The 20,662-nt window shown below is 42.4% G+C and overlaps 1 protein-coding gene across 2 annotated transcripts; it reads right to left on the reverse strand.

The window, feature by feature from the left end:
- Positions 1-5,243: 5,243 nt before the first annotated feature.
- TMEM171 (transmembrane protein 171) lies at positions 5,244-20,086 on the reverse strand. Of its 2 annotated transcripts, none has more exons than XM_071581371.1 (5): positions 19,830-20,086; positions 14,530-14,621; positions 13,377-14,070; positions 11,577-11,718; positions 5,244-5,788 (listed from the first exon to the last, which is right to left on the reverse strand). In XM_071581371.1, the coding sequence occupies exons 3-5, from the start codon at positions 14,005-14,007 to the stop codon at positions 5,566-5,568; spliced, it is 996 nt and encodes a 331-aa protein (XP_071437472.1). In that variant the 5' UTR covers positions 14,008-14,070; positions 14,530-14,621; positions 19,830-20,086; the 3' UTR covers positions 5,244-5,565. The 2 variants fall into 2 exon arrangements, with proteins under 2 accessions (XP_071437472.1, XP_071437473.1); XM_071581372.1 differs by lacking the exon at positions 19,830-20,086 and adding an exon at positions 18,171-18,243.
- Positions 20,087-20,662: the final 576 nt, after the last annotated feature.

Below are 20,662 nucleotides of genomic sequence, written 5' to 3' on the forward strand. Positions count from 1 at the left end.
TCAGGTTAGTCATACAAGAACTTTGTGTGTGTATGGTTAACAGAGTCCATCACGTGAAAAAATAAACTTTGCTTAGAAGAATAAAGGTCTGGGAAGCGAAGCCTGAAGCCATTGCTAAAGATTTCTTGAATTACCACCATCACTTCCGAAATGGCTTCACCCTTGAATGGCTGCTTATCTTTTTGTTTACCCTCTTCTTTAAGTTAGCACCTATGATACTTTCTCACTGTGCCCATACTGGATGGGACAAAAAGGAAGCTGGAACTGTCACAGCTTTTCCTAGGCCCTATCTAGCTGCTGCATCCAACATATGGACAACATACGTTTAGTCAACACCAAAGTGGCAGTTCTCGCTCTCAAATTCCAGCTCCATTTTCTGACAAATACACTCAAGATCTACCTTTTCCACAGCACCAAGTTTAGTCAGGACTCTCTGCACCTCTTAAGGAGCAAAGAGTTCAGGCTTGCAATGCAGTGTTTTGTATGATGACAGTAAAATTAGAAACTGCTGAAATACTAGGTAATCTGTTGTTGTATTGGTAATTAAACCCAAAATCTAAGTCATCTTTAAACTTATATTTGTTAAACTTAATGGAATTAACTTCCGTTACTGCTCATTACAAATCAAATTTTTCCATACCATGAATCATTCTTGCCACTGCTGAATCTTCCAGGTTTTCCAACATCCTTTCAAAAGCAGCACTGTATTATAACAGTTGTATAATTAATAGTATATACAGGTGTAGTGTCATCTTTCTCCTCTCATTCATTCAAGAACTCTGCAACTGCTGTTTGCAATGGATTGTGCAGGAGTGCTTCCTCAATCCTTTGCAATGGCCTTAGATGCCGTCTGGAATCAGAATTTTTCAATTTGTGTGTTGTATCATCCCATGGGTGTCTCTTTGCCTCTGGTCTAGGACATGACTTCATGATTGTTGAGCAAGTGCACAGTAGAGCTGAAGAATACAGGTTTCTTTTTTTTTTCTGTCCAAGTCTACTTGTCACTTGAACATTGAAAATGAGATGGAAAATACTTTCCATTTGGTGCAGTAGGATCTACCCTGAGATTGGCTCAGCTAGTTAGAGCATGATGCTAATAACACCAAGGTTGTGCTTTCAATCCCTGTGTGGATCATTCATTTACGAGTTGGACTCAATGATCCTTTTGGGTCCCTTCCAACTCAGAATATTCTGTGCAATTTCTGTAAAACTTACATTAAAATTGATTTCCCTGCAAAATGCTCCTTTTTTGTAAGATACAGCTCCTCTAAGCCTCCCCACATTCCCCAGACAGTGCTAATGCTGCATTCAGGCAGCTGTCAAGGTCTTAAGAGATTACTGGATCACCCTGATTTTAAGGCCAGTACTTTTCTTTGGCAATAACTGTGTTCCCAGAACTCACTTAAAGATGCTGACTTACTAAGAGCAACCCCTTTTACCTGGAATAACTAAAACAAAACAGTTTTGTGAAACCTAGAAAATTGGTCAGAGTGAGGCTTTTCAGAATCAGTGCTGTTTTCAGATCTCATTACAGTTTTGTTCTCATCTGCTTCAGACCTTACCCCTGAACACATGCACTGCTTTGCTTTCTGTTCTTCTACATAATTTTCTATCACCAATGCAGACTTCCCCTCCAGCACTTGCTGCTGGAAGCAGGTGCTCTGCACATCCTCAGTTCTCTAACCTGTTTCAAGACACACCCTAGTAAAAACTGTCAGGCCCTCACTTAACCTGTTTCTTCTCTCCTTCTGTTAATTATTTTTATGCAATTGTACACATTATCGACCTGTTGTACTGAGGTCTAATTTTCTCACACGCCTGTGTAGGCATGGACTTAGTCAAAGAACATGCAAAAGAAGCTACATAACGTAGTATTGCACACTGATTGGCTTAAAAATAAGTAGGTATAAATTATCACTCCATAATGAAACATTAATTGTAGGGAGATAAGGGGGTTGATGATTTGACTTAGGGAGACTTTTTCCAGAGAAAGGTAAGTGCACTTGGCAGCTTTAATGGAAAACATGAATTTTATGGGTAAGAGCAAGAGATGAAGAACCACCACAAGCAGGTCTTATACTGCATGGCGTTGAACTACTGCACTGCCAGCATCAAAGCATAAATAAATTGTGAGGATTGTGAGGTTCAGCTAGCTGTCAATTTAACTGCAAGGTGGTTTTATATGCTTCAGGGAATGCAGGCCCACCAAATTGAAAGTATTTGCATACTTAACTATTCAGGTACATGCACGTGTGATAGACGGACTAGCATTGATCTAGATGAACTCTGGCACGTTCACGGCAGAACTGTGAAGGGATTGGCCCTGCAAGTCACAGCTCTAAAGAGACAGGATGGAAAAGGGATAAGTGGATACAGCAACACAAACTACAAAGATCAAGGATGGGGTGAGTACAATCCTATCCTATAAACTACCCTAAAAACATAGCAACATTGCAAAGATCTGTGCAATCTCTGTTTTTCAAATGAGTTAACTGTTCATTTTTTTTAGCTGCTGGTGACACAGGAAGGAAGACTTCTAAAGAAAAGGCATTAATCCATTTTTTGTGCATCCCTCTTATATCCAAAGGATTGCAGTGTTGCAGTTAGAAGCAGTGCAATGTCAGTGCTCGCAGAAAGACCGTAACTTCATTTAGAGAGGATAAACAACCCTTAACTCCCACTTTGCCTGTTTAAGTAAGTGTGAATCAGTAACCAACTTGATTTGCTTCCTAACATTGTATGTCAAGCATTTAATCTAACCTTAGAGCAGAAAGAGGGTTATAGTACCATTAGTGTGACAGCAAAGTATCTCATTTCCCCAATAAAAATGCTATATTATTTTAAGCTCCTTTTATAATTTTACAATATTTTGCTTCCTTTCTAATACAGACATTTCACTCGTACTCCCCACATCAAAAATTTCTCCCTGTAATGCTGTTCAACCAGTGGTAGCCCTCAGTGGTGAAGGCAGATCTGCTAGCCCCTTACATTTTCTGACTTTGCTGCAACAGATTTCAGCAACACAGTATACAAATCCTGTTGCACTGGCTATGTTAACTCCCACAGTGCTAAGCAGTTTATATGGAAATGCACCCAGCACATCTACTGAATTTTCAAGTAATGATTCTCCAAGTCAAAAACAGAAGATGCTTATACAGCTGTACACTGAACTCTTTCCTAAGCATCTTCTCAAAATTACACAGAGATTTTGTTTTCAATCCTTGTTTTCAGGGGTAACACCTACCCTTCCCAGGAAACTCAGGTGCTGAGTCTGAAGTCAGGTCAGCAGCTTTCTTAAACCATGGTTTCTGTGAAGACTACTTTTTTAGAAATAAAGTGATCCACCCTGAAGACCCTGCAGTAGACGATCAAAATACAATAACCTTGACAAAAACCAGGAAGATCATGTCTCTGTTAAAGAGTACTCAGCTGACCCAACATGTTCTACTTGATTTGTCTGGTTTCTTGGGTACATCTTGGGAACAACTAACTGAGCAAATTCCAGGCAGCACAAAAGGTTAATACTTTTCCGTTGACTGTTTTTCTTTAAAGATGGCAACATATTTCAAGATTTGTTTAAACATCTTTTTGATTCTTAGTCTTTTCAGAAAGGAGTATTCCACACAACACCATAAAGTCAACATGGGTCTTTGTTGTGTGGAATCTTTAAGTAAAATACTCCAGCTTCTGTACTTGTTACAGAATAGCATGATAAATCCAGAGAAAGACAGGCTCCTTCGACATGTGCAAGGCTTTGTGTGCACAAATCATGCACAGCAGCAGGCATCACTGTTAAAACAGGTCAAACAAAAGCTAAAAAAGACTAATCCAAAAGATGGCAAACTACAGCTTGTATTGCAGATGACATACAAGGAGCAGCTCCTCAAAAAACTCACTATATAAAAAACATTTGAGAAAAAAAAGAGGACAAAATGCCTACTGGCTTTTGTGGATTCCCTTCCTTCATACAGACATTTCCCATGGCTGAGTCATGCCAGTTTAATCAGCTACCGCATACAAAATCCCCCTCTGCGCTGTGTTTGCTCATTACTCTGCATGCATAAGCCTCTCAGCTCTATTGCTGGCTAAATATACCTCTCACTGGCTGGTTTGTTTTTGTGTGGCTGCACGTAGAGCTTCCCTAGCATGACTGAGGGAACAACACAAAGCTGGAAACAAATGGCAAAAGCAGGAGCTCCTGAACATCTCTCTAAAGCACTCAACAGATGAGACGCATGATCACAGAAGGATGACACAAGGCAACCACCTTTCCCTAGGCACACGACAGAATTTGAGTGCTTAATTCATAGTCTGGCATTCTGTTACAGCCAGGTTCCCTGAAATTCAGCAAGGTAGAAGACAAGTTGAGGTGTAGCTGAGGTCCCAAAACATGCAGCTGAACAATAGAGAGATCACTCTACAAGATGTTTTAATGGTGGCAACTTCAGCATGCTGAACCAAACCCAAAGATCAGCTCTGCCACTTCTGTTTCTGGGCACAGAATTAGGTCTTTTTTTCTGAAACAGGGTTCAGATCAAGTGGTAAAGTGTCAAAGACCAGCAGCAACTCAGTTCCTGCTAATTATTTTTACCTACTACAAGCAAATCCTTCAGTTTGGGAAGAGGTGCAAACAACCACAAAATAGAACTAGAACTTCCATCCTGACGGTGGCTGCTAACACTAACCTGGGGGTTGCAGCAGAATGCGGGATATAGAGGGTTGTATTTCTGAACAGTCTTTCAAGTGCTGTGTCAGTTAAACACATTTGTTGCTAGCATTTCCACAAAACTGCCTCTCCTGCATTTGCTGCTCCTGGAAGAAAAACAATGCTTTGTGGTGCTCACTCTCACAAAATAAGCACTCCTTGTATAAATGATGAATGATGATATAAAACAGTAGTATAATCCTCTTGAAAACAGTCATTACCACAGTTGAACTGTTAGCCTGTTAACTATCATCAGGGTTGCCTTCAGGCTCTTAACTGCAGCTAAAAGTGATTTTCGTAGGGATTATCCTTACATAAGGACCAGAGACAGTCTAAATAAAGCTATGGAGTGTTTGTTACCAGGAAGACCAAAAGTAACCATTTCAGTTCTTCACAGCATCTTTGGTACTAAGCTTAAACATCCTTATTTGTGAACGACTTCAGAGTACTTACAAAGTCAATAACTTTGCAAACAAGTATTTTCCACAAAAGTCATGCAAAAAATAGAAATAAAAACACTTCCTAATAATTTCTTTTTCTGAAGCTCCAAAGAGATTTAATTAAAATAATCCAAAAAGTTGGTCTCTACTTAGCGCTTTCATTTTAAAAAGAACAACTAAAAATAGAAACTGAAACTGTAACAGAACAGGATGAGCATTTTACATTCTTCCTTCAGACTACTTTTGGAGAAGCCTTGCATTATCTATTATTCCTTGAAATCCAAATTCATTGTTTATTCTTCCTGATTAAAAATTAGACAGAGCCAACATTATTGCTTTTATTACAAAATGTAAATATATTCAAAATTTTTAAATCTCTGTGTACAATTTTATTTAAAAATCAAGTCAACTCACAGTCTTTTATGAGCTGATGTCAGACGTGGTGAAGGAAATAGATGAAAAAGATGAGGAAGAAGATGGTGAATACTCATTTGTTATTGATGCTTTTTCTTCATATTTTGGAGGTGATTCAGAGAAGTATAGCATTGGTAAAATACCTGAAGGTGAGCTGCTTCCAGAAATTGTACATATGGTTTCATAGTTTCTAACAGCAACAGTTCTTTCATCATCTGCAAGCTGTGCTCTATAAAACACAAAACTGCATATTAGCATAATTCATTTATCTACAGTGAGTGAAATTCCACTTGACTTACATAAACATACTTGCATGCACACACTTCCTAAAAATCCCTGAAGCAAAGAACTTGTACAAGCATTAGGATTTCATACTGTGGGCTACATTATGACTCATATGAAAATTCTATTATTTGAGAGGGGAAGGGCAAAACAAGTTCCCTTCTAACCTTTCAGATCACCAGTCACAGCCTGGCTTATGGGTATTAGCTGCTTCTGGTTATGCAACCTCACAATCTTAATAAATCTTCTGATCCTTAGCTCCTAATGTATCTTTCTTCTTGTAGTATATCACATACACACTCTTCCTTTCCACTATGAAAGACAGTTACTAGACTTAGAACTGCATCACAAAGATCAGAATCCTTAGCCATTTGAGATCTCACATGAAAGGCCATCAGAAACTTTTACAAGGCATTCCAGCAATCCATGACAGACATAAGGAGTCACCATTCCTGCTCAGAGCTGGAGAAGACATGACCAGACTGCAAAGTTCCCAGGAACATTCAAGGAGGGGAGCCAAGTATTCACTGTCCTCATCTAACCATCATAACTGGATCCAAATTGGTGGAACTCACATTGTTTCAGTACCTTGCTCATCTTGCCCTCAGCAGACTGCTTCAGCTGCTTTCCAAAGAAAGGGAAAGAATCCCTCTCTCCTCACTCATGCCCAGAGCTGACTCTTGCCTTTGTGCATACATTTATATCCCTGTCCACAGGAGAATGTATGACCATTGCTAGGAGTGCTGTGCTCTGAAGCATGACATTTATAGTTGTGTCTGGGCCTCTGTTGCAGCTAGTTCTACAATTCACAGCTTTTATGGTTTAAAAAAATATGAAGTAGGCTTTCTGATATTTACTCTTGCCTTTGTGCATACATCTGTACCGCCACCAATATTGACTGAGGGGCAGGAATACAGAGCTATAGTCATCTCATCTTCAATGCTGTGACTGGTCTTGTTAGGGTGTGAGTTTAACAGAGAAATACTACAAGGCAAATGCTGAGGCACTATGTAACATACTGCAGAAATAAACCAATTCTAGAATCAGACCATGACTCAGCTTACTACAAGCTTCTCATCTAGCACAGCACTTGCTGACAGAACACTAAGCAATGGACTGAAGAGGCAAATCACCTTTACTAAGTAGCCATCCTCATAAGAAATAGTTATTCCCTGCCATATTTGGGATCTTCAACCATGGCACTATGTTATGAGCAATAAGGCCACTGTTTCTCTTCCATGAAACTGCTTGGGAAGCAACCTGCACTGTTCAAGATGTCTTGGCTCCCAGCCAAGTGCTGAGCCATGAGAGAGCAGGACTGAGTGAAAAGCCCAGAGGTGATCTCATCTCAGAGGGTCTCTGTGAGGACACTGGGGAACATGGAAGAACAACAGCTAGAATACCTCCAGCCACGGAACACCAAAGTACAAGCTATGGGATTCTGGGTTTGTGTTTCCAAGGTTGAAGGTTTTTATCCACTCCACTGGACATTGTCCCAACAAAATGTCCCTTTTGTATATATGTTCACAAGACAGAGAGGTCCAGACAGGCAATTACCAATGCTGATGGGATCACACAAAGTTCAGAGCACCAAAACTGAACAATCCTGGGTTGAGATAGCAGATCCAGCTGCAGGGGACTTTGTAGGAGAAATGATGAAGCAAAGATGGGTTACCTGGTATGTCAACTCTACCTGTTGCTTTGTGCAACACTAGGGAGAGCTCACAAGAAGTCTAAAGAACTAGAGCTTTTGCTGTTCTCCCATCACCTTTTGTTTGACCTTTTTCAGTGCAGGATGTGAGGTTTGCATTCTTTCATATCCTTTGATAATCCCTTTCCAACCAACACTGCAGAAAAGGACCTGAGGTCCTGGTCAGTGGCAGGTTGAATGTGAGTCAGCAGTGCCCTGGCAGCCAGGAGGGCCAACCATGCCCTGGGGGGCATCAGGCACAGCATCACCAGCTGGTGCAGAGAGGGGTTGTCCCACTCTGCTCTGCACTGGAGTGGCCGCACCTTGAATATTGTGTGCAGTTTTGAGCACCACAATATAGGAGAGATATTAAGCTATTGGAGAGTAACCGAAGAAGGGCAATGAAGGTGGTGAAGGCACTAGAGGGGAGGCCATATGAGGAGTAGCTGAGGTCACTTGGTCTATTAAGTCCACAGAAGAGGAGGCTGAGGGAGACCTCATCACAGTCTACAGATTCCTCACAAGGGGGAGCAGAGAGGCAAGCACTGATCTCTACTCTCAGATGACCAGTGACAGAGCTGAGGGAATGGCATGAAGCTATGTCAGGGGAGGTTTAGGTTGGATATCAGAAAAAGGTTCTTCACCCAGAGGGTGGCTGGGCACTGGAACAGGCTCCCCAGGAAAGTTGCCAGAGCACCAAACCTACTAGATTTCAAGAAGCAACAACACTCTCAGACACATGATGTGATTCTTGAAGCTGTCCTGTGCAGATTTTATGATTCTTGCGCGTCCCCTCCAACTCAGGATATTCTATGATGCTATGGTTCTTGGGCATTTTACCAATCACATGGTTCAGGCCCTGAACTCAGGGCCTGAAATTGCACAGTAGAAAGGACTTGTGGCCCTCAGTATTCTGCACTACACTTTTTCAGACAAGTGGTACAAGAGTCACTCTCTCAGCTTCTTGCAATGCTACAGCAGAACAAATATGTTCCCATTTTTCTCCCACTTATACACTCCAGCCTAGTCTACTAAATGTATTTCAACTGAAATGCTTTTATGTGTACCCCTGGACTTGAGTTAACTCTCTCAGGACTACCAGAGGTCCAGGATCACACACATCCAGTTGCTTTCTACATGCATCAGCAATTTACATATGAGAAGGGAGTTACAGTACATGCTGGAGTTGTAGCACAGACAGGCTCAGTGTGGTGCTGAATTCCAGGAGGAGCAGCAGCTGGTATGAAGCCCCATCCAGCTGTGGAAACCTTCACTCTGCCCAGTAAGAACAGTTGTGTCATGTAAATTTTCTTTTTCAGCAGCTTACTTTCTCTCCTGTTTGCTCTGGATGTCTTTTGATTGCATTAGTATAACTCCACGAGCTGGTATATTTCATGTGCAATCTGACAAGAGGCAAAAACTGAACAAAAAATGTTTCTTTATGCAACAGTTCCCGCCTGGTCATAAGAGACTGCCCCTGGAAAGCACTTGTGCTCAATCAGTCCTGACATCTGCTCATCCCTATATCTACCCTTGTCATTGTGAATTGGCAGGCAGGCACTGAATCATCAATACAGTCTCATCAGCTTAGTACAAAAAGTACTCTCTTGAAGTGGAAAACCAGCAGACTCAGTGAATTGTGTGTATAGCTAGGCCTTAACAGGCATGGCAACCCTCACCACAAGTCACATCAACCTCAAGCTGGACAACATCAGTCTGCGGAAATCAAACACTGAGTATCTCCCTTCCTTAGGTGGTATGTATATGCTTATTTTTTTTTGTTTGGGGAGCAGTCCCTCTGTGTACTAGAGTGTTGTACCAATGACAAGGAAGAGTGAGTAAGGTTTTTGACAGGGTTTATTCTACGTTAAAAAAGAAAAGTGATTTTAACAAAAGGCAGAAATACAAATCTGGGTTGTGCTAACAGCAACAGAAGGAGGCATTTGCTGTATTCAGCACTGATCAGGAGAATGAGTTTGGAAGAGGGCACTACAAAACAGAAGATAGTATAAGGACCTTGTTGAGGTTCATGGAATGGAGTACTGAGTCCATCACACAGTGAAACCGAACCTTAATAATCACCAGGTATACTTCAAATGATTGCTAAAAAAACACAGACATGTCTGTACAGTGTGGTAACAAAAATAAGCACCACTGCAAACACAAGTATCCTTTTCCTATGGCAATTAGATCTTCAGGCAGGGAAAAGGTTTGTGCTTGCTTGCTTCAAAAGGAAGATTGCACTAGAGTTTGGAAGTACCACTAACATCAGGCACACAGCTGGTACAGCTAGTCATGAAACAAACTGCCTCATGAGAGAGGAAAATTCTGGTATATAGTGAAAAGCTCTTAAAGCAGCACTATCAGCTACTATGACTAGAATCACAGAATTGTTAAGGTTGGAAAAGATCTTTAAGGGCATCAAGTCCAACTGTCAACCTAGCACCACCCAGCATTAAGCTATGTCCTCAGTATTAAAATATATCCACAGGATTTTTCAACATTTCCAGGGACAGAGACTCTACCACTTTGCCAAGCAGCTTGTTCCACTGCTTTACAAACCTTTCTGTGAAAAACAAAAAATCCAAATAGCTAAGATAAACCTCCCCTGGCACAACCTGATGCCACTTCCTCTTGTCCAGTCACTTGTTACCTGGCAGAGGAGGCCAACCTCCACCTTGCCAAAACCTCCTTTCAGGTAGCTGAAGAGAACAATAAGGTCTCCCCTGAGCCTCCTTTTCTCTGAAAACTGAAAAACCCCAACTCCTTCAATCACTCCTCACTGTTATGCCTCAGACTCTTCACCATGCTGCCCTTCTCTTGTCATGCTTTAGCATCTCAGTATTTTTCTTGTCATGAGGGGCCCAAAACTGAACCATAGAATCATGGAATGGCCTGGTTTGGAAGGGACCTCAAAGGTCATCTAGTCCCAGTCCTCAGTGCCATGGACAGGGACATCTTTCACTAGACTGGGTTGCTAAGAGCATCATCCAGTCTGGTTTCAAACACTTCCAGGCATGGGACATCCATAACTTTTCTGGGTAACCTGTTCCATCACCTTGGCATCCTCATAGTAAAGCATTTCTTCCTAATATCTAATGTAAACCTACTCTCCATTTTGAAACTATGCCCCCTTGTTCTGTCACTACATACTCTTATAAAAAATCCCTCTCCATCTTTTTTGTAGGCTTGCTTCAGGTACTGGAAAGCTGCAATTTAGTTACCTCAAGCTTTCTCTTTTCCAGTTCTCTCAGCCTTTCCTCAAAAGAGAGGTACTCCAGAACTCTGCAATGAACTTGGTGGCTTTCTCTAGACTCACTCCAGCAGGTAAGGCAGTAGCTCCTGCTCTCTGAGCTTGGTGGTGGCAATATCTAGCAAATCAGCTATACAAAACATACGTAAAGAATTTCTGCACGGGTAAGGCACATCATCTTGAGATCAAGTAGGATTTGCAACCTCCTTTATCAGCTCTCTGGAGCAATATCAAGGTATCCTTTGATCTCAACACACTGCTACAGCAGGAACAAGGCAGACAGCACAGCAGGTCTCACTTCCTCAAGGCAGTAAGATAAAGGACACAGGAGAACTGAACACACTGGCAGATGAATTGACATTCCAGGGACTGTGGGTAGGTGTCATGAAAGGCTTGCTGCACTGGTTCTAAAGAGGCTTCTAAAATCTGGAAATGTGGATATCATGTCATTGCAGCACTGCTGTCCGGGGCACCTTCTCTTGGACAATCTGTGGAAGAAATCTGTTCTAAGGGCCACTGATCTAAGATTTTGTTGTCACTTCAGAAAGTCTTTCCAGTCATAATAAACTGTCAAGAATTTAATCCTCATAAAGGGCACTCTGCAGTTTGGAATTCCTGTTGTATACTACAATATTTTAATGCCAATTCAAGTAAAGTAGCTGAAGTTCAGTTATGCACTAGAAAACTTTGTCATGTCTAGTAGTTGATTCACAATGATTATATAAGAACATGGTCTTGGCTATCTTGCAAAACAGCTCAGATTTCCAAAGACAGAGAAGAACAGAGTCTTACCCATCAGTGAAGATAGAGTGGTATGGTGGAGGATTTTCACTTGTAGGCAAAACACTCGACATAAGACAATGTGTCACAGCTGGTGACATAGGGTCAGCAAAATAAGGAGGTGGTGGGGGTGGAAATACCATTACAGCATCACCTATGGAAAAAACCCATAAATTACTACCTCTGAAAAACTGAGCATCACTGGTTCTTCGAACAGTATCCTTGCCTATCTTTTAAGACAGAGTGCAGTGATCCTACATACAGAATTATGATATTTTAGACTGTTAGAGTAGGTCAGAGGTACATTCAAAACCAAAACCATCCCAAAATAAAGATGCAGCATATTCACAGATGAAGGATTTAATTTAGAAAACACAGCTGGCAAGGGGACCTGCTCCATCTAGCTAAGAGACACAAACACTGTTGACTGTCTTCAGAAACTGGAAGTGCAAAGTACAGTTACTGTTGGCTCATTTTATGGGTAGACAAGTATTTAGTTTTCCTCACAGATCTAAAATAGGCCAGTCTAAGTTTCTCCACATCTACTGTAGTGCTATAATGGAAATACTGAATGCATTAACGGTTCTGGTGAATGACTTTGTGCCTTGACAGTTTCTCTACTATATTTCTTGTAGCTGAAGGCACACTAACCATGACCGGGACTATTGATACATAGTTCACTATTAAGTACACTGTGCCACATAATCTGCTAATTGCAACTTTGTAATTGAGGAGTCTAAAACTTTTTTAAAAACAGAAAGTTTGTATCAGTCAGTGAGGTGGCAAAATTTACATAAATATTCAGAGCTGCCTAGCACCTTTTCTTCCTTTGCATTTTTTGTTCTGGACAGTCCAGAGGACCTCAAAATTCTTGACTTGTGAGATAGGGAGTGCTTTCTAGCTGAATCTCCACTGTTACAAGACTACGTCAACCAGAATTCAACCTTCAGCCTTTCAGTTTAGTTTCCCTGACTGAAGTATAAAGGGAAACCACTGATTTCACTTTCTTGCCTTGAAAGACAATCTGAATTCATTCTTAATGGTTTATCCTGGTGGCTGGAAAACTGACTTCAAAGCCTCCTGTTTCCTGATGGTCATCAGACTACAATTCTATACACTGACTTGAATTTCATTATGGATATCTGTCCCAAGTCCCATCAGTCTGATGACACTCAAACAGTATTATGATTAACTCATTAATCAATGCGTTTATGGGAATAATCAGAGCAATCAGAGTTATCAGAACAACCTATGCGTGAAAGGTATTCATTAGGCTTTAAAACCAGTGCTATATGCAGGGTATTATTCTCTGCTAATATACCACATGTGCTCAAATACTGTGAAATTAACAAAGGCGTTTTGCAATTATATCTGTGACTGATAGAAGATGTGCCCACAATTAAAAAAATTAAAATACAGTTTACAAATCAGATTCTTCTGTTTAAGAGGTCAGAGGCTCAAGGCTAAAAGAAATCTTAAATGTAGTCACAGAAGTGATTTGCAGCATCAACTACACACTTTGAGAAAGGAACTGGGATTAGACTAATTTGTCACATTATGTTGCTTCCTTTACACAGACAGTTAGTTCTTTCTTTTTATGCCAAAGGAGAGGTTTTGCCTTTGTAGGAACAATAATTGAACTGACCATACAGAAAACATATGAGACAAAGAAACATTTTTCTGTTTTGGCTGGCTGGACATGTCAGAACTGACATCCTAGAGCTCAAACAAGTAATATTCAGAGGTAAATCATTAGTGGGGAAAAAAACCCTACTAACTCTCAAATGTAAAGTTCCAGCATTATTCACCCACCTACTGTAACCTGAAAAGATTCAGAGCTCTGAGGATGTTCTTCACTTTCAGAAGATTCTTGGTTGAGATTTAAGTTTTGTTTCTTTTTAACATGAGCTATTACGAAGAAACACAAGCCAGTGAGTACAATCAAAGGTCCCATGATTTGAAGTGACAGGAATCCACAGCCCTGGAGGTCCACATCAGAACTGCCAGTGCGGTTGAGCTGTATGGTGTGCCAACCAGGGCTGCAGCCAGGAACCCAAATGCCCAGAATGCTAATTAGCATCCCACTAGTTAAAAACAGGAATCCAAATATGAGAAACTGGGCAAACTGACAGTTCCCATGACAAAAAACAAGGCTGTACACCTGCTCATTTTGCAATTGTCTTTGTCTTATATACATCCTGGCCCTTGATCGTGCCAGTAGAACACAAACCAGTCCAGTTACAGCCAACACTGGCCCAGCAGCCTTAAGGACCTCATTGCAGTCACTGAAGGTTCCGGATGGGCACGACTGGAGAATAAAGACTGAAAGCAGGAATCCAGCGCAGAGCAACACAGCTCCAAAAACAAAAAGAAAAAAAATAAGTTTCCCATGTTGTCCATTATTTCCTTCACCTCCTGGTGCAGGAACAGCCACTGGATACATGACAACTGAATCCAGTCAAGCAGGTAAGTTGTTAGCATTAAATGGCAGCAAACTACAGTAGATCTGTGAACATGAAATACACAAATCAAAAGAAAAAAAAACACAGTGAGACTAGCTCCAACATATTTTCTACTTCCAAATCTGCTACTTAGCCTTTATTGTACACTCTCTTGCATTTTCTCTTTTGTAGTACCTCCACTATAGATTACAGGGCCTAATCACTTTTGCTGACGTTAAATGCCACTGAAAAGACCAAACTCATTTTACAGTTATTCTTAAACTAACTATAATTGCTGTTGCACAGTTAAATTAATTGTTTCTTTAGAGAAGATTAAGGGGATATTATTTTCAAAGGCTGAACATTTGGAACAAGGACAGGTTAACTTTTCCCTCGAAAACAGAAAGCTACAGAAAATTTCTGTAGTGAAGAGTTGGGAAGGATAGCTTTTGAGAAACAGTAACCTAAGGCAAATGAGCAATGACTATTGGATGTTTTAACCAAGTAAACCTTCTAATACATACCTTTTCAAAACATGTAAGCCTTGCTTCTCCTTCAACAGGCAATAAAGTCGTTTCTGTTTCTCTCCTTAAATCAGCATCCTTGTCCTATACAGCTGCAAAAGCAAACAGAGATTTTTAGTTTTGTTCTGAACAACGAAAACACAAAACTGTCTAAATACTATGTAGTTCAAGTCTCACTGATTCCACAGCTAGAGTCAGTAAGCACAGTGCTCCTACACTTCTTTCCATCTTCTCCTACTTCTGAATCCTTTGTGCTCCAACAATATTTTAAAAGAAATTAACAAAGGTGGCTCCCAGAAGGCTTCTGAGCCCACAAGAGTCTAGATTCTGAAGCAAAACAGAAGAAAACAGGAAATACTGTTGAGCCCAAATAGTAGTAGTATGGATAACAAATCTGCTGGATGTGAATAAACTGGTTTAGGGAAAGTCTGACTGAAAGTTAGAAAAGAGTTCCATTCAGTGAACTCTAGGAAAAAAAGTAAAAATTCTGCCATTACTGACAAGGAAGTTTGTGCTGGCCTACAGAGCTCAGATGAACGCTCTGGCCTACAGGGCTCAGATGAACATACCTGTACTCTACTCCATTGTGACTACCAACCACAGAGATCTTGGCTACCATCCACCAAAAGTCAAACACAGGGGAAGTTCAGACTATGGAAAAGAACAAGTCTCATGGGTAGACCATGAAAAAAAGCATTTCATATCAAGTGTAGGAAGTACCTAAGGGTGCTCCTGCTGCACTGTTTTAACACTATCCTCTTCCCCTCACCATCAGTCTCCCATGACAATTTCACCTATGACTTGGATATATGAGGAAGGATAGCTAGGAACTGGTGAGTTTGTCACTGGTGGAAGTAGGGAATGAGATAGGTCAGTGCTGTTTTTCATTTAACCTTGAGCCTTTTCTCTACCAGCTTCCACTGCCTTGCTACTAATTCAGATGACTGGAAGGTAAAAAGTCATATTAGTTTGGATCCTACTTACATATGCTCAGCAACAGTTATTCCAAAAGAAAAACAAAGTATTATGTGATTTCTGGAAGTAAACTGTTGAACATGTGTCAGCCACAAGCTTTGTGACACTCCCCAGTAACTACAGTACCCCCGTGGGATACAAACAAAACACAACCATAAAACCCACTAGTCATTCAAATACATAATTATTTATCTGCAACATAAGGCAAGCTATTGAGTCACTATTTAACCACTTGGAAGAGCAGAACCCAAATGCAGAATTGGCTGAGCAGATACATGAATAAGGAAGTTATGACACGTTTTACTGCTGAACATCAAGCCAGGCCCATCAACAGCACGGGAGAAGGAAGAGCATGTCATGCAGGTAAAAGGCACAGTAAGCACAAGACTTGACAGGCAAAGAAACAGCAAAAAGGCCACTGCAGAAAGCAACAATCTCCTATCCAGCTATCTCAAATAGCAAAACTGAGGAACCTCTCCTTCATGCGTTCCATTACTGTTTAGTTTGTAAACTATGATTGCTAAGTGTTTCTTCAGTATTTTGAATTCAGTACAGTCCTCTTCTAAGATTGATTTGAAAAACTGCTAATTACAGTTCCCTTGGTGGAAGAGTCAGATTCACACTGGGGGAAAAAATGGTTACAAAGAGCACTTAAGATAGGACAACATGTCACAAAACAGAAATTACAGACATTCTGATTTATTTCAAACAGAAGAACTTTAGCTCAGCACACTTTCAATACTGCATGATCTAGGGTCAGTGGGAAGGCTCTCCTGAGCAGAGAAAGTGGATTGGGTTGGTCACTCCTTCCTTGATTACAGTGGTCTTTCCCAAGTTAATAAAATTTTGTCCGATAGCTGCATATGCTCCTTCCTCTCTAGAAATTTCCCCCATTATCATAAATTATCTGAGGTGGCTGGGAGAGGGAAAGAAAAAGGAAAGGGGAAAGCAGGAAGGGGGAAGAAAAAAGAAATTATTTAGAGAGAACTCTGAATCCTTTCTTTGCAGTTCCCTCTAGGGATGAAAACATGGACATAAGCACAAGTAAATTAGGACAAAAGAAAATAATGTGAAAGGGGGATAAAAAGTAAATTCAAGTGTATAGCCCTTAAAAAGAAAAATCTAGAGATTTGTTCTCACTACTCCAACACAGTGCCTCCTTCTCTGTCACCAATCTTGTTGTTATGAGATTAAGTTAAAACACACATTAGAAATTAATTATGTGCATACTTTCTCAATGCTTTCAGGCCACAAAAGAAGGAATATTCAGAACAGTCTGTTGTGGCTTTTGAGATGAAAGCCACAGATTTTTTGCTGCAAAATCCCAGAGCAACTAATTTTCATTTACATTACCATGAAATTTTAACAGAAAACTGCATGCAAAATTAAGCTTTAATTCTTGTATTTGAAGAAAAAGTATTTTAACAAAAAAAGCAAGACTTATATTGACTATGTGATTGAAATACTTCCACTAGATTGAGTATCTCCACAGGCATACTGACGTAGGTGAATTTGCCCTTCATATTAACCTCAAGTCTGAAAACAGACATGGAAATAACAGATCAGAAACTTCTAGAACAAAATCCAGTAATATGGAGGCAGTTAACAGGAAGGTAAAAGGGAATTGGAAACACAGCTTGTAAAAGAAGTCTGGTTATAAGCTTAACTTAAATTGTATAATGCTTTACCTTTTTGTAAGTCAGACCCATGCCAGGCATATGGAACAGGAAATGACATCACAATTTCTTGCCATTTTTGTGTGTAACACTTGTATTACAACTTTCACAGGATGGACAACTACAAGAATTTTAAAATACTTCTACTACAGTACTTGAGCCCTCAGAGTTCATATTGTCCAAGATTTACACTGCAAACACAGCTATGAACTTACTCACTCTCCTCTTACTCATATGAAATTTAATAGTCTTATGCAGACATTATGAATTCAGGAACAGAGAATGAAAAGGAAAAATAAAAATGCATTGCAAGAATTAAAACACTGATGACCCTCTGTTTTGTGCTTCTCAGAGTATGCCCTGTTTCCTCTCTTTTTGCTTGCAAAAGTGCAAATACTGTCATGCAGAAAGATCAAGTTTAGTCTATGTTGTTATTTCAAAAATTATAGTTTACAGCTGACTATAGTCAGTTGTAGTCCTCAATGGAAATCCCATTAGAATTCTCAAGCCAGTCCTTTTCAAATAAAATCATGATTCCTTTGAGGTCAAGCTACCTGTAGGGAAAAATCTTCTCAACTTTACTCAGTTTAACTCCCATGTTAAAACCTGAATGGCTACTACTTCTTCTCGCTCCCTATTTCTATTTCCTTCTTTGTTCACATCTGCCTCCATTCCCACACCATTTTCTGTTTTTCACACACACACACACACACCTTCTCCCTGGACTGGACTCTTAACTAGACATTCAGCAGAGCCACCCATCAAAGAGTACAACTGGTTAAACTACCCTCCATCCTCACACTCTTCCCCCCACATGGTGTTTTTAATCACTTAATTGAAGATCTACGGGTATATACAGGATGTACTTTCAGTTTTCTACTTTCAACCAATATTAAGACTACATGCACTAGCAAGTTCTGAGATGCCAAATACATCCAATTTGATTTCTTATGTGTGCAGTCTCTAATTAGTGCTTGACTATGCTCTTACCTCACAGAACATACAACCTGGATAACCTAGGAGGGAGATTCCAAGATATAGACACTGTGTACAGATTCCAAAGGAGGGAGTGGATGCCACAGAAACTCTGCCTACAAGGGTTGACAAAATCATTATTTCAGCTCACAGTATAGGAAGGGTAATGCTGTGCTGTTATTTATGATCACTGCAGGTGGAGCACAAGTCAGTGCCTAGAGGAGTGCTAGAAAGCAGTTGCAGTAGAAAATTCCAGGAAGTGGGATCCTGCCAGTCTCCAGACACATGTGCCCCAGGAATCCTTCCCACCACAAACCAGCACTGTCAGAGATTCTGACCTGTGCTTGCAAAACTGCATTCTGCAAAGCTGCCACCTCCTCTCCCTATGAGCTTCAAGAGAAAAGCAGCTACCATAAAAGCTGATCCACAAATGTTCCTCACTCAATTCATATACTGATGCCACAGTGGGATGTGAGGATCCTGAAAGTCTCTCTGAACACAGTGAGGAGCTTGCAAAACAAAGCTTGGTAACCCATGGGTTGGATACCATGCAGGCAAATAGGACTGCACCTAGATTCAAAAGTGAGCTCTGAAGGGTTCTATGCTTGTAGGTGGGATGATTTTTACTTTGCACACTAGCAGCATACAAGAGCTGTGGCAAAACATCTCCTCTTTTCTGGAGTACCTGCAGGGAGACTGGGGAGAAGGCAGACAGACACAGTTAAGGCCAGAGCTGACATTTTTCAATAGGTAATACAAACCAGATCAGTTTCAGGGAAGGTCTGTCCCATAGGACTGATGTAACTCAAAGCAGCAAAAGACGCAAGACAAAGAGACTTACAAATTTTTGACCCATGGGACAGACCATGGTAACTATCAGTGAGATGTAGGGCCCCAATAGCTACCAGAAGCTATCCTGTCCTAGTTTCTTGAGGCTGGCTTGGGGCACTAAGCCACAGACAATGGACAAGCAATTAAGCTCTACTCATCTAGAAAAGGCAGCATTCCATGGCACGCCCCTCCTCATGCATCAACCCATTAGGCATGCTCTATTGTAAGTCACTTGGTGTTCTAAGACACTCCAAGACCTTCAACAGGTCCCGAAAGATCCCGTGCATCATTCTGGAGCGAAGAGTGGGGCAGGGCAGCCTGTCCACCATGAGGGAGCAGCGCCTGAGCTGCTTCACCTGTGCCATCCCAGTCGTATGCCACCATCAGCTACGAAAGTATGTCAGAAGAGTAACTGTAGAGGCCCCTTCAGAGACAATCCATCCTCTCACAGAGATGACGTAAAGGTCACTGGGGAAGCACTGTTGGGAGCGCTGGGCTCTCCGGGGAGAAGACAGGACACGCCCCCGATAATTCACACACGGGGGGCAGCCCAGCTCGCATCTTGGAGGAGAGGGAAAATACGGGAATGGCGGCGACTGGCACACACGGCACTACCCCGCCCGTCCGCCCGCCGCGGCCCCTCGCCGGGGGCGGCCGGAGAACGAGCCGCCCCAGCAGCGCCCGCGTTCCCTCTCGCCGCGCTCCGAGGCAGCCCCAGCATCGCGGGCGCTGCCCCGACCCCCCCGCCCCGCCGTGGCGGAACATCCAAGAGGCCCGCCGGCCGCGCCGGGGGCTGTGAGGAAAGTCATCCAGCGAAATGCCCCGACGCCCGACCCCGCTCACCTGCCCGCGGCGAGAGAGACGCGGCGGTGCCGCCGACGCCGCTATTTAAGCACCTGCGGCCGCCGACGCAAGGCAGGGCCGAGCCGAGCCGAGCCGAGCCGAGCCGAGCCGAGCCGAGCCCAGCCGAGCCGAGCCCAGCCGAGCCCAGCCGAGCCGAGCCCAGCCGAGCCGAGCCGAGCCGAGCCCAGCCGAGCCCAACCCAGGTCAGCCCAACCCAGGCCAGCCCAACCCAGGCCAGCCCAGCCCAGGCCAGCGCAGCCCAGCCGCCCGGGGGGAGCAGGGGCGCGGCGGCACCGCCTCCCCAGTGCCCAGCGCCCCGCCCGGCGGCGGACCGGACCGGCCGGGCAGGATGTGGGGATGCTCCGGCGGCATACGGGGATGCTCCGGCGGGATGCGGGGATGCTCTCTTGGGCGGTGCGTGTGTGTGAGCTGCCCGGCTGCGACATTTCCAGGGTGATGGGCCGGAGCGCGGGTGCAGGTCGCTGGGCAGGGAGGTGGCAGATGACGCTGGAGTCTTGTGTACGTGGCCGAGGTCTGGTGTAGCCCTGAAATACCGGTGGCTTCGTGGTGAGGCAGGTGAGCAGCCCTCTCTGGGGAGGTAGTGCCACGTCTCACATGTAAGGAGCCCTTCATTTTGAAGTCACTTTAGTCTGACTTCCACACGCTTGGGAACTTGCTAGGCATTAAAGGCAGGCCCAGCCTAGGTGTAACAAACTTCTTTCAGTATAGCTACTGGAAATGGGAAAAGATGCTTTCTTGCTGGGTGTGGAGGAAGAAGTTGGCTTTGGAAGCTGAGATGAGAGCTGTGACATGTAAGAAACAGCTATGTGAGA

The sequence above is a fragment of the Pithys albifrons genome, chromosome Z, assembly GCF_047495875.1.
Source record: "Pithys albifrons albifrons isolate INPA30051 chromosome Z, PitAlb_v1, whole genome shotgun sequence".
Classification (NCBI taxonomy): Eukaryota; Metazoa; Chordata; class Aves; order Passeriformes; family Thamnophilidae; genus Pithys; species Pithys albifrons.